Source organism: Myripristis murdjan, chromosome 13 (genome assembly GCF_902150065.1).
Source record: "Myripristis murdjan chromosome 13, fMyrMur1.1, whole genome shotgun sequence".
Lineage (NCBI taxonomy): Eukaryota > Metazoa > Chordata > Actinopteri > Holocentriformes > Holocentridae > Myripristis > Myripristis murdjan.
Window position 1 is genome coordinate 10,752,241 of NC_043992.1, and position 22,005 is coordinate 10,774,245.

The 22,005-nt window shown below is 41.2% G+C and overlaps 1 protein-coding gene across 5 annotated transcripts in view; it reads left to right on the top strand.

Moving 5' to 3' along the window:
- Positions 1-22,005, top strand: part of usp32 (ubiquitin specific peptidase 32) — a 91,866-nt gene that overhangs the window by 59,554 nt on the left and 10,307 nt on the right. The window contains exons 13-29 of one of the 5 annotated variants that reach the window (XM_030066353.1): positions 523-739; positions 1,104-1,282; positions 2,232-2,372; positions 3,514-3,631; positions 7,411-7,568; positions 9,246-9,327; positions 9,507-9,581; positions 11,451-11,589; positions 11,682-11,787; positions 12,597-12,770; positions 13,378-13,552; positions 14,781-14,932; positions 16,351-16,462; positions 18,449-18,648; positions 19,094-19,278; positions 20,566-20,652; positions 21,126-21,246. In XM_030066353.1, the coding sequence (XP_029922213.1) occupies positions 523-739; positions 1,104-1,282; positions 2,232-2,372; positions 3,514-3,631; positions 7,411-7,568; positions 9,246-9,327; positions 9,507-9,581; positions 11,451-11,589; positions 11,682-11,787; positions 12,597-12,770; positions 13,378-13,552; positions 14,781-14,932; positions 16,351-16,462; positions 18,449-18,648; positions 19,094-19,278; positions 20,566-20,652; positions 21,126-21,246 (2,421 nt within the window). Of the gene's footprint in view, positions 1-522; positions 740-1,103; positions 1,283-2,231; positions 2,373-3,513; positions 3,680-7,410; positions 7,569-9,245; positions 9,328-9,506; positions 9,582-11,450; positions 11,590-11,681; positions 11,788-12,596; positions 12,771-13,377; positions 13,553-14,780; positions 14,933-16,350; positions 16,463-18,448; positions 18,649-19,093; positions 19,279-20,565; positions 20,653-21,125; positions 21,247-22,005 lie in introns of all 5 variants that reach the window. The other 4 variants (XM_030066354.1, XM_030066352.1, XM_030066356.1 and 1 more) reach the window with 4 other exon arrangements.

A 22,005-nucleotide genomic window follows, 5' to 3' on the forward strand; every position in this document is an offset into this window, starting at 1 on the left:
GAAAACAAGCTGGTGTTTGGTCCTCTCATTATTCCTAGAAACAGGCGCCTATGTTTTTTTTTTTTCCTTTCTGTCCCCCATCCATCTCTGATTGCAGATATAAACACAACTATTAGGCCCGGGCTTCCAGATGCTGATTCAGTTACAACTAGTCAGCTCAGGCCTAGTGGTCAGTGATTACAGTATAAGTTGTATGCATTCATCAGTAGCAGGTCGTCTCAGATAGAAAAGGTGCCACCAGTACGAGAGAAAAATTACATTTATTCCAGTTCATCCCAATTTGTATTGGGACAGTATTGGGGAAGATCCCGGCGTCCCCGAATTAAAATATAGTTCTTCCTCCATGGAGCATAAATGTGCAGAGCAAATTTGAAAGACTGAGATAGTCTGTGCTCAAATTTTTGTGCTCCCAGACATGATCTGTGCTGGTGGTCCAGGCAAATCAATAATATCCCTGACACTGTCATTTCTGCGAGATAATTAAACACAACCATCATTATAAAAAAAAAAAAAAAATGACAGGGGAAGCCCTGCTGTTATCTTCTTGTCCAGGAGCACAAGGGCATCGTGGTGGAGCAGCCCTCCATCCTGAGCTCGCTGCGAACCCCCCTGGGCACAGCCACTGTCGAGCCGGCACCTCCAGACAGACTGGGAGGCCTGGGAGTCCTCAACCTCGTCAGCCCCTCCGAGGAGAGGTCGCCTGATGCTGTGTCCAGCGCCTCAGAGGCCACAGAGAATGGTCAGTCAATACCAAATCACTGTGGAAATGTATACAGCAGATGATTTTTCTTGATTAGAACCAGACCACTACATACGGTAGATGTAATCAGAGCCTCCCACACTCGACGAGTCAGCCAAGTAGCTCTCTGTGTGATCAGATGAACTATTTAGCTCAGTGGATGAAATCATTTACATCAGAGAGGTTTGACTGACAAGCTGTTGGGTTTTAATTTTATCTGACATAATGTCTTACTCATAAAAGTTGCCCAATTTCCCCTCAGGGATCAATAAAGTATTTTTGATTTTCATAAAAGTTGTACCTATGTGTGATTTTTGGATACATGTGGTCTGGCTTTGTGACACCCCCTCTCCCTCCCCATCAGCTCTGAGCCCCCAAAGCGTTCCTTCAGCTGCAGAAAGCTGTTTTGCCCGTCAGCACAACGTGTCAGACAACAACAACCAGTGCTTTTCCGGAGCCAACGGCCACCTCGCCTCCCAGCTGGCAGCACAGAGGCCTGGAGCCATCGACAACCAGCCACTAGTCAACACCGACCCTGTGAAGGTAAGGAAACGTGAGGTAGGGCTGAATGATATGATAAAAGGCATATCATATTGTGATTAACTTTACACATATTGCAATTGTGGTATGAGTCATGATTTTAGTTGGAATGCTAAGCTTTGTATCATCATTTTCATTTTCTCTGAAAAACCTAATAAAATGGCAATAATGTGGGTTTTGCTGGAGTCTACACAAAACTAATATGTTTTCTTACCCCTGGAAAATACAATTTGTAGGCCAGGGCATCTCTGTAGCGCAATAATACTTGATTTACCATGTTTTGTCTCACATTTTACATTTATCAAAAAAAATTGCAGCTCCTGGATGTTGCTTGTAAGCAATGCTAAGAGGCAGTTAAATTGAATGGGAGTTTTAATTGAGTGTAAAAAGGTGGAGACGTATAGCACACCGCAGTTTCCTTAGTAGAATATAGCTTTGTACTGGTTTTTGTGCGCGCATACTGTCTCCTACGCATACACAATGATCGCTTGTGGTCAAATCATGTGATTTCAAGGAGTTACAGTCTCCAAAGAGCTTCGCAACTCCCACATTTTCAAACCAAAAAAAGAAATCAACATTTAATGCAAACTCTTCACAGTTTATCCATTTTTCCACATTTGTGTTATTCAGCACAAAAACAAGGAAACAATATGCTAGGAGAATACTTGTGCCAGCTGCTTTGGCTGCAACACTGCATTCGACAAGAAGGAGCGATCTGAGATTTCTAATTGAGAGCTGCTCCTCCCACTCTGCTGGCAAAGGCTCTCAGGGACCAGATGGTGCTTCCTTCCTCCATTGTCTTATCTCTGCATTTTGCCCTAATGATAGCTGCATGCCTGCTAGTACACAGCATTACGATAATGTCTGTCTCTGTTATATGTAATTCAAGCAGGCAGAAATGTGAGTTTTGCACACATGTCTAAGCATTGATGTGTGTGCTCTGCCCCCCCAGGCGCCTACGTTAACCATGGAAGGCGGCAGGCTGAAGCGGTCCTTACAACTGGTGGCTGGCAGAGACTTTGAGACAGTGCCAGAGCCGGTGTGGCGGGCACTCTACCACTGGTACGGTGCCAACCTCAGCCTGCCACGACCGGTGAGCAAACACACCATGTGCACTCAACAGCTATTTTACCTGATTAGCTATCTCAGTTTGCTAATGCAGGTACTGGGCAAAAATTCATATGACAGTGTTCACAGGTCTGAAATATTTTTGTGGCAGTCAGTTATATTTGATCTCAACTATTATGAGCTGAAATACTAAAGGAATAGTTCAGCTTTTTTTTTTTCAATTGATATTATTTCACTCCCTTCTAGCTGTTATGTAGGACAGTAGTGGTGCTATCTTCTTCTCATTGTTACTGAGTGCTGGATACTAACTGGATGCTCCAAATGCTAACTGTTAGCCTCCTGCCATTGAGATGGACTTCCGCCCAGCTAACACAAGTAGTTAAAAATAACCACCTCAGTTCACTCAAATTGTTAAATGAACAAAGTTTGAGTTGAATAAACACTTGCAAACACACAGCTCACATTGAACATGCTCTCTCCAGTGCACGTGTGTTCACAAAGTAACACACCAACACTATTGGCCTAGTGCAGCTTTGACCTTCAGGTCACGGCTGCTCCAGCTCTACTTAAAAGAAAACGGGGCGGCGTCCTCCCTACCATGCCCCTACAACACTGAGGACTCCCTTTCTATCAAAACAGTACAACAGAGTTTAATGATGTGTTGCATAAAAAATGTTTGACTGTTTCCAAATACATAAATAAATGAATAATGAATATCAAAGTTAGCTATGTTCTTGTGTGGTCTAAGCTCTCTGTACTGGTCCTTAGTTACAAGAGAAGCTAGCAGGTGCCTGAAAGTGCATAAGTTTCTAAATCTTTCTGGATGGCGAAAACAGGAAAAATACGTAAACAGTAGTCTTAGAGCAAAACTATTGTCTGTGTGCAGTCGGTAGTCATGTCATGTTAAACCTTCTTCGAGTGGATTAAGGTGGTTATTTTTAAGAATGTTAGCCCGGGGGAAGTCCAGCTCAATGGCAGGAGGCTAACAGTTAGCATTTGGAGCTCAAAACAGGTGAAATATCCCTGTGCAGATGTAACCTACTGCCATTTACCTGCTGTGTATATGTGGTGAACCTAAATATTATACTAACCCAGCAGCTCATTTTGTTTATTAACCACATTTTTTTTGTGCCCCCTGTTTGTCCCACCTGCTTCCTTCATTGCAGGTGATCCAGCAGAGCAAGACAGGCCAAGCAGAGCTGGAGCTCTTCCCCCGCTACCTCCTCTTCCTCCGCCAGCAGCCGCCATCACGCTCCCCCCAGTCCAACATCTGGGTCAATATGGGTATGGCCAGCCTGCGAATGTTCCCACCGTATTTACCCCCACCACGAGGTAATGTAAGCCTGCAGCAAGACCAGAGCAAGCCGTCGGCAAGCGCTTCACTCCCCCCGTCACGCCTAATCCTTGAGTGGACTGATCGAGCCCAGGCAAAACTCTGGAGTGGGCAGTGGAATCAACCAGTGGCCCATGAAGGGGAAAGGCTACTGATCACACTAAAAAAGTTGCTCAGATCAGATTTTTTTCTATCCTCACAAGCCTTGCTTTTCAAGTCTTAGCTTTTGCAACACATGTTCAAATGCTGCACACAACAATAAGGCCCTGTGATTTCCATGATGCAGAAAACACGGACAGAATCACTGAATTTTTAATGAAAATGGATTCAACTGTAAAACGCAGAATATCACAGAAGTTGTCAAAATGTGGATGCAGTTTTTAAAAATCAGGGTTTTCCCCTCCACTATAAGTATTTTTTTCACCCTCCTGAACACCTGATACAACCAAACTTATATTTTCTGTAATGCGATAAAACACTCATCCCAGGAATTTTCATTGTTCAAAATGACTACTGATCATTAACTGCAAAATTTTTAAAAGACAAAACAAAAGGCTTACCTTATCAGTCTGCTTTGTTGTCTCAGACCATTGCTAAGAAAAGTAATGAGATGAATTAATTTTAGTTGGTGTTTATTTTAAGCAATCAAGTCTGACCTCTTTCACACCGGGTATTACAATGCAGTTGGAGCATCGCCATTGTCATAGGTGGACGTGTCATTGCTGTGGAGTAAAACGATGGCAGTGACAGGTGATGGCGCTCTCCAGGCAAAAACGGACAGTTGGTACAGAAATAGACCCGTATATATATTTGTTGTTGTTTCTGTTTCCTCATACCTGAGAGTCGTCGAAGAGGAGCTGTTCCACAGCAAAGGTAAAAATAAGTCTGGGCTGCGCAATAACAACACCTGCCATGTTGGTGTTACTTGTTTATTTTTCTCTCCCACCTCCCCACCTCAATTTGTCTGCTTTGCCAAAAATGCGACGCAATCACGACGTGGACAGAATTCAGACAGCACGAATGAATATAAACACTGAGGGTAAATGCAAGGGCACGATCATTATCCGGACAGCAAATCCAGATGCAGATTGCATTTCAATACCAAGTGTAAATGAGGTCTTTATGTCACAGCTTGGAATGATGCCTGGTGGTGAAGCCTTCCTTGTCTGGCGCACTGTTTTATGTGGGCCGCAGAAGTTAAATTTAATCACAATAGAAAACCTATTTAAAGAAAGTCATTCACTCTGTAATGAAATAATTGAAACTGGAACTGGTTCCAGCCCTTATGTACTGAATATCATTCTCTCACAGCTATTTATTTTTAGTAATGCATTCCTTGTGTAACTGTGTACAGAATATGACAAACCAGGAACAAATGAATGATGACAAAGCGTAAAGCCAAAGCCTGCATCGTAGCTCCAGTGTAATCAGATGGGGATGCGCACCCCGGCCCTATGTGGCATCAGCGTCCAGCATTAGAGTGCTGATCTAAATCAAGTCAAGCTATCAGATTTCTGGCCACAGCGGAGCTTCAGCCTCCATCATAAGTCATACAGTGACTGAGCAAACACTGACTCCAATATCACCGCTGGGCATTGAACCCCACTCTCAGGCACCCGGCCAAATATCCAACAAGGATCAGAGCAATGCATCACATTCTGCACAGTATAACCCAATATAACAGTGCGAGGCAGGTCTACAAAAGTGAAGCACTGGAATGCACTGGAGAGGATGGTTCACTTTGTGGTGTGCTGAACAGCAAGGCTATGTCGATAGAAAAACACTGCAGTACACTGATTGAGTCTTGTAGCATTTTACAATCAAATGTTAAAATCACTTGTTTTGGCATCGACTTTAAAATCAATAATCAGTTAAGTATACTTTATTATTAACTGATGTTTAACTGGACTAATATTGATTGGTTGTTTATTTGATTGAAACCACTAAGTGCACTAATGAGTTGATTGATCAATCAAGTTATTGTTGATTCACAAAATAGCCCTTTCTTGCTGCTTCCTTACAACTAATCCTCAATCAGCACAATGTCATGATGTTGATGTCCAGTCCATGAAAGACTGTGAGTGTGTTTGACCTAGCAACAAGCCCGATTCCACACACACACACACACACACACACACACACCACACAGAGTCTTACACACTGGATACAGTGCTGTGCCTAAATGTCAAATAATATGAGGTGGTTGTTGTTGGTGGCTCAGCAGTACAGTTCACTTAAAAGCACTAAGTAATATTTTTATGTAAAAATCCAGCCATCTTCTCAGTGTAAATAACAAAGTGAGACTGCAACAGAAAAGTGAGACTCTAGATTCACACTATGTGCCCAAATTACATCCTCGTGTTGGTATGGTGACCTGCTGGTGAGAAATCCAGACGTGAGAATGAAGCAGTGAGTGAGCTCTCTTCCCAGAGAAAAGTTAGATTGTTCTCCTGTCTTATACTTATTGTCATTTGGTATAAAGCACCACAGGCCAGTCACAGATTAGTGGACGTAGTCCACAGTGGGCAGTGTATTGATGATACATTATAGGATTTCTAGGTACTGAATTTAATTTTTATTTTATTTTTTTCAAACAGTACCTGTCAGTGCTTTTTGAGATGCCAGCATTCAAAGTTGGCCAGAGCAGCTTTCATCTCAGGCATGTGCAGCATCTGCGCTACAACACAATGAGCTCATAGAACTTTCTACACAGACAGAAAATGCCCACGCAGCTCTGCTCATTGTAGCTGGATGATCTACACAGATGGCAGTGATATGTCACAACCAGCGTCTGATATTAACTTGCTGGCTCATATGCCAGGGGCTGATAATCAGCCTTTCACAAGCAAAATGTGAGTGTGGACCTCTTCCACTTTTAGATATATTAAAGAAAGAAAACCTTTCTAGGAATAATTTTATCCACCAAAATATGTAATATGCATTTTTCACAGAGAAATGGCACTCTCCCTATTTCCATGCATAAACATCAAAATATGTTTATGCAATAAACAGATTTTTTTTTTTACATTGAAAACTGCCACACTCACTTCTAATGAATCTTTTTTGGGAACAGCATTATGTTTCAACTAACGTCTGGCTAGTTCACCATCCAGGACGTATAAACACCGCTGCTTTGTGCAGAGCAGCATAACAGGAAGCCAATCAGGAGCCTGTTTGATACAGAGCCATTGTTTTGCTTTGATTTGACTGGCTCACAGTCAAAGAGAGAAAGTATGGCGTTCAGCAGGGACAAAGTTTGGGAATGGGCAAAGACCATACAGCTGAGCTATTCATATGTAAAGTTATTGGCCAGCGTGCCAGTTTACCTGCAAAAGACAGGTTTTGCCAATATTTTGTGCTTGGCAGTTTTGGGGCCACATGTGCCTTATGAAGGTCTAGCACCAAAACATCACAAGTAAATCTGTAATTGCAAGTTAGACAGTGTGTGGACAGTAATTTTTAATAATACGTCCCTCCCTCAATACGTCCCTCTCCCATGCAGCTGTCTTATGAAATAAATGTGCAAAGTGTTCTTCCTCTGAGTCACAGCTGAATTTGGACCTTCACCACAACTGAAAACACACAGGAATTCAACCAGTTAAAGTTTTGCACAGCACTTCACATGGCTAGGAGGCAGAAACGCTCAAAGCTTTGATTGTATGTGTGGTTAGTTTGTGGTTGTATTTTTCTGAGTCACATAACTGGCTGCTGTCTTCTCTGTGCACCCCAGCAGGTAACGTTCCCTCCCCCAACGCTCCTCTGAAGCGGGTGTTGGCCTATACGGGCTGTTTCAGCCGCATGGCCACCATCAAGGACATCCACCTCTACCTTTCCCAGAGACTCCGCATCAAGGAAGAGGATATGAGGCTCTGGCTCTACAACAGCGAGGTGGGTAGCATGGCCCTCACTCCACAAACCGCTGCTTTCACACTAGGGTTACACAGATTTATTGGTTTGTCCATATATTGCTATTGGGCTTTTATCTAATATCAGATCTTGGCCAGGCGTGCAAAGAAATTTTACTTTTTCATTTATTGGTCAACATTTCTTTTTTTTTTTAAACTCTTAGTCTGTCTGTCCTGTTACTGAATAGGCGTGGCAGGTCACATTGCCTCAAGGAGCTGCTAACCCTCTCAACAGTTTTATTAGTCTGGGTTTTGGTATTATTCTGAGTTCAGTGGTTTGGTTTGCCATGGTCTAATAGCAGTTTGGGAATTTTCCACCCTAAAGAGAATAAAAATTATTGAGAAACACTGGCCATTTGTTCTTGTTAAAAATAGTCAGTGTAGAGGTTGGTATGAAATATGGCAGTTGGTTGCTCCAGTCCAACAATATTGGTATCAGACTTCATGTTTTACTGTGTATTACCTGGGCATGATGGTGGTGTAATATCCTCATTAGTTGCTTTGTGCCTCCATGGCTTAGTAATCCTTTATTTGTGTTTCTTCATTCATTTCCATAGTGCTGAAAAACAGCCCCCAAAGCAACGCTTTCATTACATAAACAACTGTAAACAAAGTGGATTATGCCACTATAAAAAACGGCAGGTCCCGGTACCCATTTTTTGAGATAATTAAGTGTCTGTTTGTTATTTTCCTATTTGAAATGGAAAGTAGATCCGGCAGGTAGCTTCTGAGAGTATTTTCCGCACAGTAGACTCGTCTCAGGAAGAAACCACCTTATAGTACTTTCACAAATAATTGTAATTACACTAAAAAAAGGGGCACCACAACTAAAAGTGATATTTTTTGGGACCTGTGTTGCTGAGCTATGGAAATGAATCAAGAGATAGAAATTGTGTATCGTGGATCAGCAGCCCAGGGGAGCACAGAGCAGTTAATGAGGATATTTCACCACCATATGGACTTACATAACACCCAGGTTACTATGCAACCCCAAGAAGAACTACTGAGTATTCCCATAGTCTCAGCAAATCTAAATCGGTAATTATCAGCATAAGCACGCCTTGAAGTGAGTAAGCCGTCCAGATGCTACCTTTGAGGTTGTTTACCATGATGAACAAGAATTTGGACACTAAGCAACAGGAGCAGAGCATGAGGACCCACAAAACCAGATTTTTAGATTAATTGCTTACATCATAATTTTTAATATTAAATACTGACAATTAAGATTATTCATCAGGAAAATGTCTGAAAATTACTTTGACAGTGTTTGCTTACACATAGGCAAGATGCTGGTGATTAAATAAAGACAACTTTCTTAACATTACAATCTTCACTGTCTCCAGTAGTATTTACAGACATTTTCAGTCACTGTGATCTCAATCTTTGAAATGACAAAACAACAACAACATATAATAGAGTTGACTGTGTTTTACATTTCTTGACTTTCTGTTTTGAACTATGGACGGTCACAGTGGCTCCATATTACACCATGTTCCATTTCGGACAGGACTGGTTGACAGTGTGAGGCGTTTTTGCTCATGGGAAGGTTTGGTACGATTTACAGCGATTTAATCAGAAGTGAGAAGGACAGACAGACAAAAATATATATATATATATAAAAAAAAATCCACTCATGTTCCCTTCACTGTTTGGTCTCCAGAACTACCTCACCCTCCTGGATGATGAAGATCACACACTGGAAAGTCTGAAGATTCAGGATGAGCAGCACTTAGTTATCGAGGGTACATCTGAAACATCTCTCTCTCTCTCTCTCACTCCCTCCAAAATTAATTAAACTCTTATCTGACTTAAACAGTGCTGAATCAGACACATTTTCATTGATAACTGGTAATTATGACAGATGACACCTGAAAGTGGAAGTAAAATTGTTTAATCAGGAGAATCTTGTTTTCCCTCTCAGTCAGGAACAAAGACATGAGCTGGCCTGAGGAAATGTCCTTCATCGCCAACAGTAGTAAGATGGACAGACACAAAGGTAATAAACCAAAAGTACATGTGATAACAGATAAGGAACTTAATGTCCTTTGCTTTTTAATTGTAGTTTAAGTTGGAGTTTGTTTGTTTTTTTTTATCTTACAAATACCTGACTTGTCCTCATCTTAGGAATGCCACAATTTGTTATGAATTTGTATTCCTTTTGCACTAACCATATTCTCATTGGTGAGATCCTTATTGTGCATTGTTATGACAAAAGGACAGTGGAGGGGTAATATTTCAACTGTGTGGAACTTGTTCATTATTGCTGTAGAATTATTGGATATCAGAAACCATTCAACCACAAAATACGGTCCAGTTATTGAAAATTGATATGAATGAATTAAGAATTTCTAACTAAAGATGATGGCTAAAATTAATTCTAGGAAATTTAATTTTGATAATGACTTTTTTAAGGGGCCTCTTTTTGCTTCAAGGACATGTCTCCTTTCCATTTTCCTTTACTTTCATTTTGGCTGTACTTTTTAGGAAAGTGAGTGGCTGGCTTCATTTGGTGCGCTATTTTAGCTGGAACATTAGAGCCATGCCAGGCTCAGCAGGGCCAGTCTGGACCTCCAGATGTCTTAGTGAAAATGAAAAACAGAGGTCACTTTAGTACATGATGTAGATTAATTCACTGTCATACCTCCACCTATGACCCTCATGACACAGCTGATCAACAGTGCAAATATGTTATATGCCCACAAACACCTTGAAAGGTACGTAGTGTGCCTTTGTTCCAGGTTTCTTCGATATTAAAGGGGTTGGTTCCCCCCAACTAACATTTATAAAAATAACTTCCTAAATCCACTCAAAGGTTTAGGATCACTTTGAGTCTGTGATTGTTTTTGTTTGGTTTTTATTTTCATTGAACACATGAATGCACGCCTGAGGACAAAAATAACGTTCTCAAAGGATTAGAAGATAGCTGGCAAGGAATGCTGTTGCTAGTTTCTTCTTTTCCTCCACTCCCTTCCATCACACACATTTCATATGTGCCAGTGCCATGAGCGCCAGTTTTATATCATTCTGGGCTGTAAAAATTCTGCTACATGTCATCAAACTCTAACTGTGTTTATTTAGTAGCGTATGTCTTATTTCAGAGCAGTTTTCCATGTTGCACCAGGAGTGTTTACTCTTTTAGTTTGGTTCATTTGGTTAAGTGAGAACAATGCTATTGGACACCTCAGTCTTCTTCCAAGAGGACTGTGGTGTCAGTTTGAATCAACCACTGGAAACACCTCCAATATGCAAGGATTTATGGGTGTAGGGAAGTGCTACCCTCAGATAGTCAGCATGCATCAGGAAACATTGTCTTTTCCTTCACTTTCTACCAGCCCTTCTTTACTCTCTATCAACAAAGGCAATAAGAGCTGAGCTGATGTTTATAATAAGCTATTTCTTTATGTGCTCCAGACTGATGATGAACAGCAGAGATGGTACCTTTTAGGCTTTTACCATAAACAGCACAGACATGTCTGTCCCATCATGTTCAGCTAAAATTTTATAGATTAGAAGTGGCTTTGTTTTGACAAAATTACACCAAAGTAAAGTTCACTAGCTAGCCCTCTCTACAATGTTTTCCAGTTAAGGGAAAGAAACTAAAGGTGCATTGGCAGCTTATCATTTGACAACCACTCCCAGCTTTCACAGTGCAGCAGTTTTGCGATTGGCTGGTTTTGATTTATTATCCAAGTTTTAGCTTGTCCTCTAAAGCATCATCCATCATACAGTTGAACAAGCTCTCTTATGTATGATAGTATTCAGATTCAGACGGTTGTTAGTGATGATACTGCGCTGATTCTCAGGGCTGTTTGTCTGTCATATTTTGCTTCAGGCTGGAAATCTAAACTCCCTATTTCCTTGCCAGTTCCCACAGAGAAAGGTGCCACTGGCCTGAGTAACCTTGGCAATACCTGCTTCATGAACTCCAGTATCCAGTGTGTGAGCAACACAAAGCCTCTCACCGACTACTTCATCTCAGGGAGACACCTCTATGAGCTCAACAGGTGTGTGTGGGTTTCAAAGCATCAGCATGACCTAAATCTTAACAGCGAGGCTCCTGCAGACCTGATTCAGTCTGTATTGTTTCCCCCTGCAGAACCAATCCCATCGGCATGCGAGGTCACATGGCCAAGTGCTACGGTGACTTGGTGATGGAGCTGTGGAGTGGCACGCAGAAGAACGTGGCTCCACTCAAACTCAGGGTGGGAAGCGCCGCTCCCTAATTCCCCTTTACTGTTTAATCATTCAAATGCATCTGCATGCTTGGATGTTAGTGATCCCTGTTGTCTTACAGCCACCTCATTTTAAAATATGTCAGTGTCATTCTGCTGTTGATAACCTTTATCTGTTAGTGATTTATGGGTCTGGTTGTCATGCCCCGGTGTCAGGTATTGTCATTTTTTATCCGTATCTGGTCTTCTTCCCCAGGACGTTGTTTTTTTTGTTGTTTTTTTTGCCATGCTCTGATTGATTTGTAACGATTAGCTCTTAACTGACTTGCCGTGTTAAATAAATAAGTGATGAAATCTGCATCGTATTGACACTGTCACAGAATTACATACATACACAGTACTTATTAGCAGTCTGTCTATGGTCTGCCTCTTCTCACCTTTGGATCACTGTATCCCTCTTTATACTGGCATCAATTTTTTTTGACTTCTACAGCTTGTTAAAAATCACGAGCTGCTGCATACTGACACATATTAGTTTTAGAACTGATTTATATTATTGATTCCTTTTAAAACAGTGTTAGGCCTGGGCTTAAGCAATATCACAAAACCTTTAAACCACTATCAGCCTCAGTCTCATCTAAAGGCTAAAGGTGGCCAAGCTTTTGGCTTTGGAACACACTCTCCGAGCTTTTCTTGAAAATTCTAACTTTTTAGTGTAGGCTTTCATGTGATGTATCTTACCCTGTTTTTTTTTTTTCACCCTAACTTAGCATTTTGTGAAATACATTCTTAAAATGTATGGAAATAAAGTTTTTTATATATTATTCCTTCCCTCCCAGTGGACGATAGCAAAGTATGCACCTCGTTTCAACGGCTTCCAGCAGCAGGATTCCCAGGAGCTGCTGGCCTTCCTGCTGGACGGCCTCCATGAGGACCTGAACCGAGTCCATGACAAGCCCTATGTCGAGTTGAAGGACAGCGACGGCCGGCCCGACTGGGAGGTGGCCTCTGAGGTCAGAGTTCACATCACTGATCCACCTATCTCCAATAAACAGGAAGTACAGCTGTCACATTCTGTGGTGGCCATTAAGAAAGTCAAATGATGAGGAAAAGGGAGCAGTCAGTAATAGTCAATCCATCTGCTAAGGGGTTCTTGAAGGACAAATGAACCAAAGACGCATATTAACTAAACACTCTCATTCACATAGTTAACTTCAAGACTCCAGACTCCTCTTGTTCCCCTTGTAATGAATTGCTATATAATTTCATTTGTAAGAATAAAGCGGCATGCCTGGATCAGCCCACATAAGAATGCAATGTATAGACTGAACAGGCCAGTTGGACAGGACTAGAAGAGTCTTGTAATCTCTCCAAGCCTTTGCTAATGTGACTATATTGATGTACAGTTAGTGGCTATGTGGTGAGAGTGATAGACGGCGTGGTTTCTGTGGGCTCAAGAGTAAGAAGGATTTGCAGGATTAGCAGTGTGTGATCTCACAACTCTGTGTGTGTGTGTGTGTGTGTGTGTGTGTGTGTGTGTGTGTGTGTGTGTGTGTGTGTGTGTGTGTGTGTGTGTGTGTGTGTGTGTGTGTGTGTATGTGTGTGTTCTACCACTTAAAGGCATGGGAAAACCACTTGCGCAGGAACCGCTCAATTGTGGTGGATCTGTTCCACGGTCAGCTCAAGTCCCAGGTGAAGTGTAAGACCTGTGGCCACATCAGTGCTCGATTTGACCCGTTCAACTTCCTGTCTCTGCCCTTGCCCATGGACAGCTCCATGCATCTCGAGATCACTGGTGAGGAGGAGGGGGGACATGAAGGCTTTAAAACTGAATGCGGACACCAGTTTGAAAGAGCAGTGACATGAGGACGGAAAAATCTGGAAAAATCTGGCAAACCATCAATTTGTGCCCAATTAAGAATAAGGAGAACTGCAGAAATCAAAGCTAGGTTTATTGAGACTTTCGCCCAAAGAGATTGAGAGCCTCTTATGTAAACTAGCATCAGCGGGAGCAGCAACTCACAGCTGACCTTTATAGGATACCACCACCACGGGCATTGCAGACATAGTTAAAAATAGCTTCATTGTAAAAATAGTGTCTGTTTTTAATGGGCCTGCTCCCTTCATTGTTGAAACATTTTCCTCTGTCCATGTAAATGACCAAAAGGTTGACAAAAATAAATGGCCTTACTATAGCCCTATAGGCTGGTAAAATGTTTAGTAATGATAGAGTATGTAGGCTAAATCTTTTTAAACCTTATGTAAAATGTCTTATGTGCTGAAGAGTGGAGGACAAGTGTAGTATTATGTATAAATTTAAAGTTCTGCAAAACTTTCCCACTTTTTTAAATGAATAAAATACCTTTCTTCAGAAGCTTGTATCTGACATTTGTAGAGCCTAATTTGTAAGCCGAAGCCACAGCTTTACTGCAGGGAGACCTTACCTTGCTTGCACAGCGGTCCTAGAAGCCTCAACATCAAAGATAAAGACCAGGATGACTTATGTCTGCTCTGGCTTGCATTTAAAGTGATTATATTGTCCAAGATGACTGGCGTGATTTTATGATTAGTATGAGTGATAGTTTTCCGGTTAATGTGTATATCAATGCCGTCCATTTATATCATAGAAAAGTGTGCGTGGTTTAAAAGCAAAGAAAAATGGCCTGGGCTTTATGCCAGAATCAGGCCTAAAGCCCATTCATCTCCAAGTCATCCACTTTCACATGCAAATTGAAACAGCAATTCATTGACTGATGATTGAACATTCATTCTGTTATTTCAGCATTAGTTGGAATTTCTTTTTTCACACTCTGAATAAATTGGAATGGAAATTAATTCAACTTTGGCTTGAAGATAGTGTCCTGTGCTCCCGCTGTCCAAACAGCATTTATTCAAATACTCCTCTGTAGAGTCACCATTCAGAATTGAGGTGATTCTGCCACGGGTTTCTGATTGTGTTTTTTTCACTTTATGTGTCAAAATCTGCGTTGTATCTAACTCGGTCTGTCTGTGTGTGTGTCTAGTCATTAAATTGGATGGCTCCACTCCAGTGCGCTTCGGCCTGAGGTTAAATATGGATGAGAAGTACACAGGGCTGAAGAAACAGCTGAGTGAACTGTGCAGCCTGAAGCCTGAGCAGATCCTCCTGGCTGAGGTCCACACCTCCAACATCAAGGTACTGTTGCCTGCTTTGTAGCACAGTTTGTCAGCACTTGCAAGCTATCGACTTGGTCTTAGCAAGCTTACTTTAAATAAATTGGGTAACATTAAAAGTAAAAATAAAGAGGAGAAAGCTGACAACTGCTCTGCTTGTTCTTGAACAATAAAGAACCCATTCTGATACTGAGGTATGGGTATAGTTAACATTTTGTTTGAGCCAACTAAAACACAGGGTGCATAGTTTGGAGTAGATCAGTCGTTCTCAACCCTGTCCTCAAGGACCACCTGTTAGTTTTACTCTTGAACACCTTATCCAATTAAGGGCTTAATGTTGATTGGTTGAAACAGATCTACCTGAACCAGATACAAGCAAGCAAGCAGGCCATCTCATTGGCTACTTCTTTCAGCATTTCTGGGAAAAAAAACGGATGCCTTAGCACCGAAACTTAATTGGATGGGGCATATTTTTTCCTTTACTAATACGTGTCCATGAGGCATGTTTGAGCAATGTATTGAAATCTGTCTGATCTGAGCCACATTGCAGCATGTTGAACTCAGACTGTCATTTCATAGATTTTCTTAAAAAGTGATTTTTAAAAATTTTTTTTTTTTTTAAAAAAAAAAACATCATTCAGTTGCGATTCAATGACATAGGCCTGTGATATTTGAACGGCTGTGTCAGTAAAGGTTTTGGTGCAAAATTGTTGTCCAGGTCATGTGTGAAAGGGATGGATTTTCTTATCATAATAACAATGTGCCATATGTACTGTATGTGGCATTACAGCTGGCTGAATTTATATAAAGTAACAGACCTCTGCCCACAGTATGAATAGCTAACAGTAGCTGTTAGCTATTAACATTCATTTTTACCCGAGTTACACCTCTTGCTCTAAATCAGTATCCCCTTTGGCACGAGCATGAAAGTATGTAGCCCTTAATTGGATCAGATGTGCAAGAGCAGGGCTGGAGCCAAAACTTGTGGAGCAGGTCATACTTGAGGACTGGGTTGAGAACCATTAGAGTAGATGCTTTTCCCCCGTGACCAAACCACTAAAAATTATTGAATTCCCGACGGAAAACCCTAAATCAAACAGCCTCATGTTGTAAACTTGCCTTATCAGCAAACCACAGAACTTGAAATGAGTCTTGCACAAGCTAACTTAATGCTTTTACAGTACAAGACATTTGGAATTTATGGAAATGGGGAAAATTAATCTTCCACTGAAGCTGCAGTGAAAAGTAGTGTCAGCAAGAGCATCAGCTGGTCTATAAAGGTTGCTAGCTCAGACATGGCAGTTTAAGGACCTGAAAATACTACTTTGCTTTCAGACACATGAACCTATGCCCAAGTTACTACATTTGGACGAAGAGGGTAATTCATCATTCTTATAACTAACCTGATGCATTGTGTGATTCCTGTACTGTTTTATGCAGAACTTTCCTCAGGACAACCAGAAGGTTCGTCTGTCTGTCAATGGCTTCCTGTGTGCATTTGAGATCCCAGTGCCAGGTTCACCCACATCACTGACCTCGCCCACACTAACAGGTGAGAGAGTCCACAGAAAGGTATTTGGGCAAAGACACGCAATAGGTTTTGTAGTTTTTGGTGTGTTTGTGGATCCACTGCAACTGGAAAAAGGAATTTGGTTCTGCCAAGTTAGAAACCTGATACTGATTTGGATTTCCCCATGCAACAATCATACTGTTTTGTTTTCATTAAGTCAGTAATGAATCTAATGATCACTTTATCTGAATGTGACTTCAGCTCCCTGGCTTCCTTGTTGAAAACTCATGTCTTCTATGCAGAATGCTGCACTGTTAGCAACATGGCATCTAGCAGAGCATATATATATTTTGCCCCCCTCAAAAAGGGGGCTAGGGGACATGTTTAGCCATGTTGGTCATACCAATCGATTGACAATCCTTACAATTTATTTCTCATTGAAAAGGGGACTAATCAGGCTTTCTAACGGTATAAAAGACAACACCAATCGGTATTGTTAAATGGGAGAAATGATCAACTGAAAAAATATTGCAGGGGATTTTGTCAAAAAAAAATTGGTCGCTTCCCACACAATTACCGGTGTCACTCATTCCAGAAATGCAGGATCCTTACAAGTTGTATCTCATTGGAAAGAGGACGAATGAGGCTTTACAACGGTATAAGATACAACACTATTGGGTATAAATAAAGGAGAGAAATTATAGATTGAAAAAGTAGTGCAGAACTTTTTTTGCCTAGTATATATATATATATGTATATAGATATAGATATAGATATAGATATATAGATATAGATATATAGATATATAGATATATAGATATAGATATAGATATATAGATATATAGATACAAAACACTGCTTACACACTAAGGTGATTAATATATACCAGGTCATTTGTTGTCTCACCATCAACATAAAAAGATTTAGCTACATTGTATATTACTGTATGTTGCTGTATAGCAGCAGGACCAGTAAACTGAAGAGTTGAAGACATTTGTTCTTAAGTTGTATGTCATCAGTTCAATTCAGATAGCAGAGGAGGATTCAGCGAGTGTAATGAAAAAATACATCTGAAGATGTAGAGATCCATATTAAGTTAAATTTTTCACAGTAATTCAAATAGGCCTCACAAGTCATGTCATCATTTGTCTCTGATTTGTTGGCATTTTAAAGAAAAATCATCTACTGGCAAAATGAAGGGTGTTTTCCTAACTCCTTCAAAATAAATGATTACACTGATTTAGACATTGATTTATTTTTCATAAAAGAAAAAAAATCAGAATATTTTATAACCTGATTACAGTTGGTATAGTTTTAAAAAACAAATTACTCATGGCTAAGTTGTTAGCCACTTGTGGTGACCCATCACACACAGTGTGAATTGAAGTGATTCAGCTCTTCTCTGTGCTTGGTGACTGTCGGCGTCCTTGAACAAAGAGAACAGATCACCCAAAGACACAGACTTGGGAGATAACTAACCAGGTGTTTTTTATGGTTCAGCAGCAAGCTAAAATGTTTCTAGTTCTTAATGTATTGGGCAAAACCGCTTACAGAAGAGCAAGTCACATGTTTAATGTGTGGCGCAGCAAAATAAGGATTTGGATGGGGAAGCAGTAGCAGAATTCAGTGGACCCAGTCCCATTTAAGAGAGAAATTGTGTGAAGTGATGTGAAACTCCCATAGAAAATGCATTGGATCTGGGCAGCAGTTTGTGCTCATTGCTATGTATGACCTCTGAGCCCTATTCTTCCTTTTATTAATTTGACTTAATGATACAGAGCAGATGTTATTTGTAGGAAATCATTGTAGAAAAGCTGATAGCATCCAGGTATAGAGTTTTGAAGTTTCTCACCCTTGAATATTTGACCTCATGTTGGCTTTTAAAGACCACAGTGCTCTGGTCAAAATATGTTTATGTCTAATCAAGGTCACTCTCGTCTCAATCCCAACATGATATATTGATATATACAATATTTATGAAACGATCCCCAACATTTTTTTTTGCCATCTCCCACTATCTCTCTGTAGACATCACCCCAATAGCAAATGGTCCTGCTGCTAATGGGCACCTTGGCAACAAGCCGGTCCTCATCCCTAACGGTGGGCCCAGCACCATGGTGCCCTCCAGCCCAGAGACGCCCCTGGCCAATGGACTCGCCAACGGGCACATAACACCAGTCCAGGAGAGCCCCTTCATTGGGTACATCATCGCCATGCACAGGAAGATGGTGAGAGCTATGGAGCACGGCTTAGTGGTTTCCCTACATAGCACTGTGCATATGTGAACAGTCACTGACATCATCAGGGAATTTGAATATATCTGTCATTTTGTTTAGATTACATATGATAACAAATGATCAAATATTACTCTGTTTATTGCAACCTGAGATTTTCTCCAGATAAATCATGGCTGAATTATTTATTATAGCAATCAATTTCTTCTGCAGTTTATAATGCCTTTGAGGTTCAGTCACGAGCAGCAAATGAAAGCACGAAGCAGATGATTGAGACAAAGTAATTTTCAGCATCACAACCAGCTGTCACAACTAATGCACAGCAATTATTATAGTAATATTATTTCCGATTTTGTCGAAATAATTTCACGGCTGCGTCCCAGCACAACTTTATGGGCACGTGCACTCATATATATGTCTTTGTCCACCTCCCCCTCAGATGCGCACGGAGCTGTACTTCCTTTCCTCCCAGAAGAACCGGCCCAGTCTGTTCGGCATGCCACTCATTGTTCCCTGCACTGTCCACACCAGTAAGAAGGACCTGTATGATGCCGTCTGGATCCAAGTGTCCCGACTGGCCAGCCCTCTGCCGCCACAGGAGGCCAGCAACCACGCCCAGGACTGGTCAGCACACACACAAACACACACAAACCATGCTCCAGGTTTGCATGTAAGCCAGAATAGACTTCTCTCTGATAACACTCAGACACTCTTGAACACAGATTAAATACACATGCAGACCAACTATTAGGCTTTAAAGTTGCACTAGGTGATTTTTTTTTTTTTAAGAAGAAATACAAATTAGCCTAGATCACAAAGTGAGCCAACAGAGAGGAGCATCTCATACCCACTGTTGTTAAACCTGTTGTTATGTAATGGAGCCTCCCAGCCAAAGAATTTCACACAATTGTATAACTGGAGTGACAATAAACATCTTGAATCTGTCCAAACTACTTGAATTTGGGTCACTGCTGGGAAATCTTTGCAAAGTGGAAGTGTCAGAATTAAACCTGAGAGTAACAAATGTCATCTAAGGGCTTGTGTCCACCTAGCATTTTTTTTCTGGCAGAAAAGCACTGGGATGAAGCGCTCCTCAGCACTATGTGGTGAGAGAAAAAAATGCTGCATGTCACTCGTTTTGTATCGATGACAACAATATTGAAATATCAACATCATCACTCTGAAGTCCAGTCAATCTGCTCCAGCAAATGGGCTTTTCTGTCCTTGTTATAATAGCGTCTTTCTGACATATCATGTAGCCCAGGCTGAGCTGACACAGCCAGAATGAGCTTATCCTCCATTTTCTTGGTTGTTACAAAGTAACGCTGTCACCTAGGTGACGGGTTGGTCCCAGGATGACAATATAATTGGTTGTCTGAAGAGGAGCAGCAATGGCGACACCAGCAAATTTCTGAGGTTCAGAGATTTTCAATCAGAAGCACTCAGAGATGCCGCAAAAAAGTCGGAGAACTCTGAAAAAAGACGCTGGGTGCAGCGCTTTTTCTCTGGGTGGCCGCATGCTGCCGCATACATTCCACTGAAAAAAGATGCTGGCACTTAGGCAAAAAACACAGTATCTACACACGCCCTTAATAACCAAAAGCAATCACACCTACAGTTTGTTTTCTTTGGTCTGAACCATCATGGAAAAGTTTGCATTGTTGTATTTTCGTATTGGGTTCATTTAGGTTCACACCCGGCTAACAAAGGTCACATCGCTGAAATTTGCTTTGACAGGGCTTTAGGTACCTACCATACCACAAAGTAAGAGGATTTGGTGAGGGAGGAGGAGTCAGTGCAGTTAATATAACTTTACCCGAGCATGATGGACTTGTGGTGCTCTTTGCTGTAGTTTATGTTCCCTGTAATTAACAGAGATGATGACGTGTCCTGTGCTCTGTTACCCTGCAGTGATGACAGCATGGGCTACCAGTACCCCTTCACACTGAGGGTGGTGAGCAAGGATGGCAACTCATGTGCCTGGTGCCCCTGGTACAGGTAGGTCATCATGTTACACACACTAACACACACATCACAGGACAGGCAGAGCAGCAGCGGTTGCCCAGCTTTACATTTGAGATGAACTGAGTTCATCCCAGAGGGAAAATAAGGTCACTGCAGCAAAAACTAAGAAATAGATAAGATAAAAATAGTATTAGTGACAAAAATATCAACAGCACTGCTACCCTCGATTATCATTACTTGGGAAATACAAAGCAGATGGAAAGAGAAGCAAACCCAGCCAATAATAAAATAAAATGTCACATAAAATATTCTTCAAAGTTATGAATGAACATACAGATCCTTTACTCCAATTCTGAATTCTGGAAGAGCTGGTACAGTAGGCGGCTGCTAGGACAACGTTATTGGAATCAACTTGACCTGGCTAAGATACAGGAGGAGCCATGTGTTAATTTTGTATAGTTCTTTAAACTGGGATTGGGTCACCATTTCTTGATATAAATTCTCAGGTTCTGCCGTGGTTGTGCAATAGAGTGCACAGAAGACAGAGCCTCTGTTGGGAACGCCTATATCGCTGTGGACTGGGACCCCACCGCCCTGCACCTCCGCTACCAGACCTCACAGGAGAGGGTGAGACACCCAGAAACACACACACACACACACGCACTAAGAACAAAGAAGGGCCTGGTGAAGTCACCCCCAACAAAAATGACATGTAGAGCAGAGGATTTTCTATAATCACTGAGGAAAAAGTGTCATACATGAAAGAAGTATTAAGCTTAGTGCTTAAGAGGGGTGTCTGCATGGCATTAATAAGTCTGAGAAGAAATTATCTACATTAAAAGGGATGGTTCACCCATTTTGAAAAAAATATTATTTCACTTCTCCACCTAGCTGATATGTAGGAGAGTAGTAGGAGCAATTAAAATGATATCACATTTTTCAAAATGGGCAAACTATTCCTTTAAGGGATAGTTCATAAGGTATCAAACTGTACAGTGATTAATTGATGTATTGATGCTTTGTGCTGCATGCCCACTCTTACATCCATGAGCCCTGGTTAGTAATATAGTATGCACCTTGTTTGCTTTGCCAAATGCCGTTGGACCCTTGGCAGTTAATTTCCTGTTGTTCCTTTTCTTAAACTGCTGTTTTGTGGTTTCAGAACTTTTGTAAGCTATATTCACTGAAAAATAGGCTGTTATTGCCAAAATTGTGTCTCTGCTTTGGTTTTTAAATTGGTCTTAAATTCTGGGCAGCACTTAAAAAGGCCTTAAAAAGTCTTGAATTTGGCTTTGTGAGATTTGCAGAAGACATTGTTGACTCGATTTAAACTCAAGTATCACTCATTTTTAATGTGTAGCCAGAGGCTTTTTAACAGAATGTCTG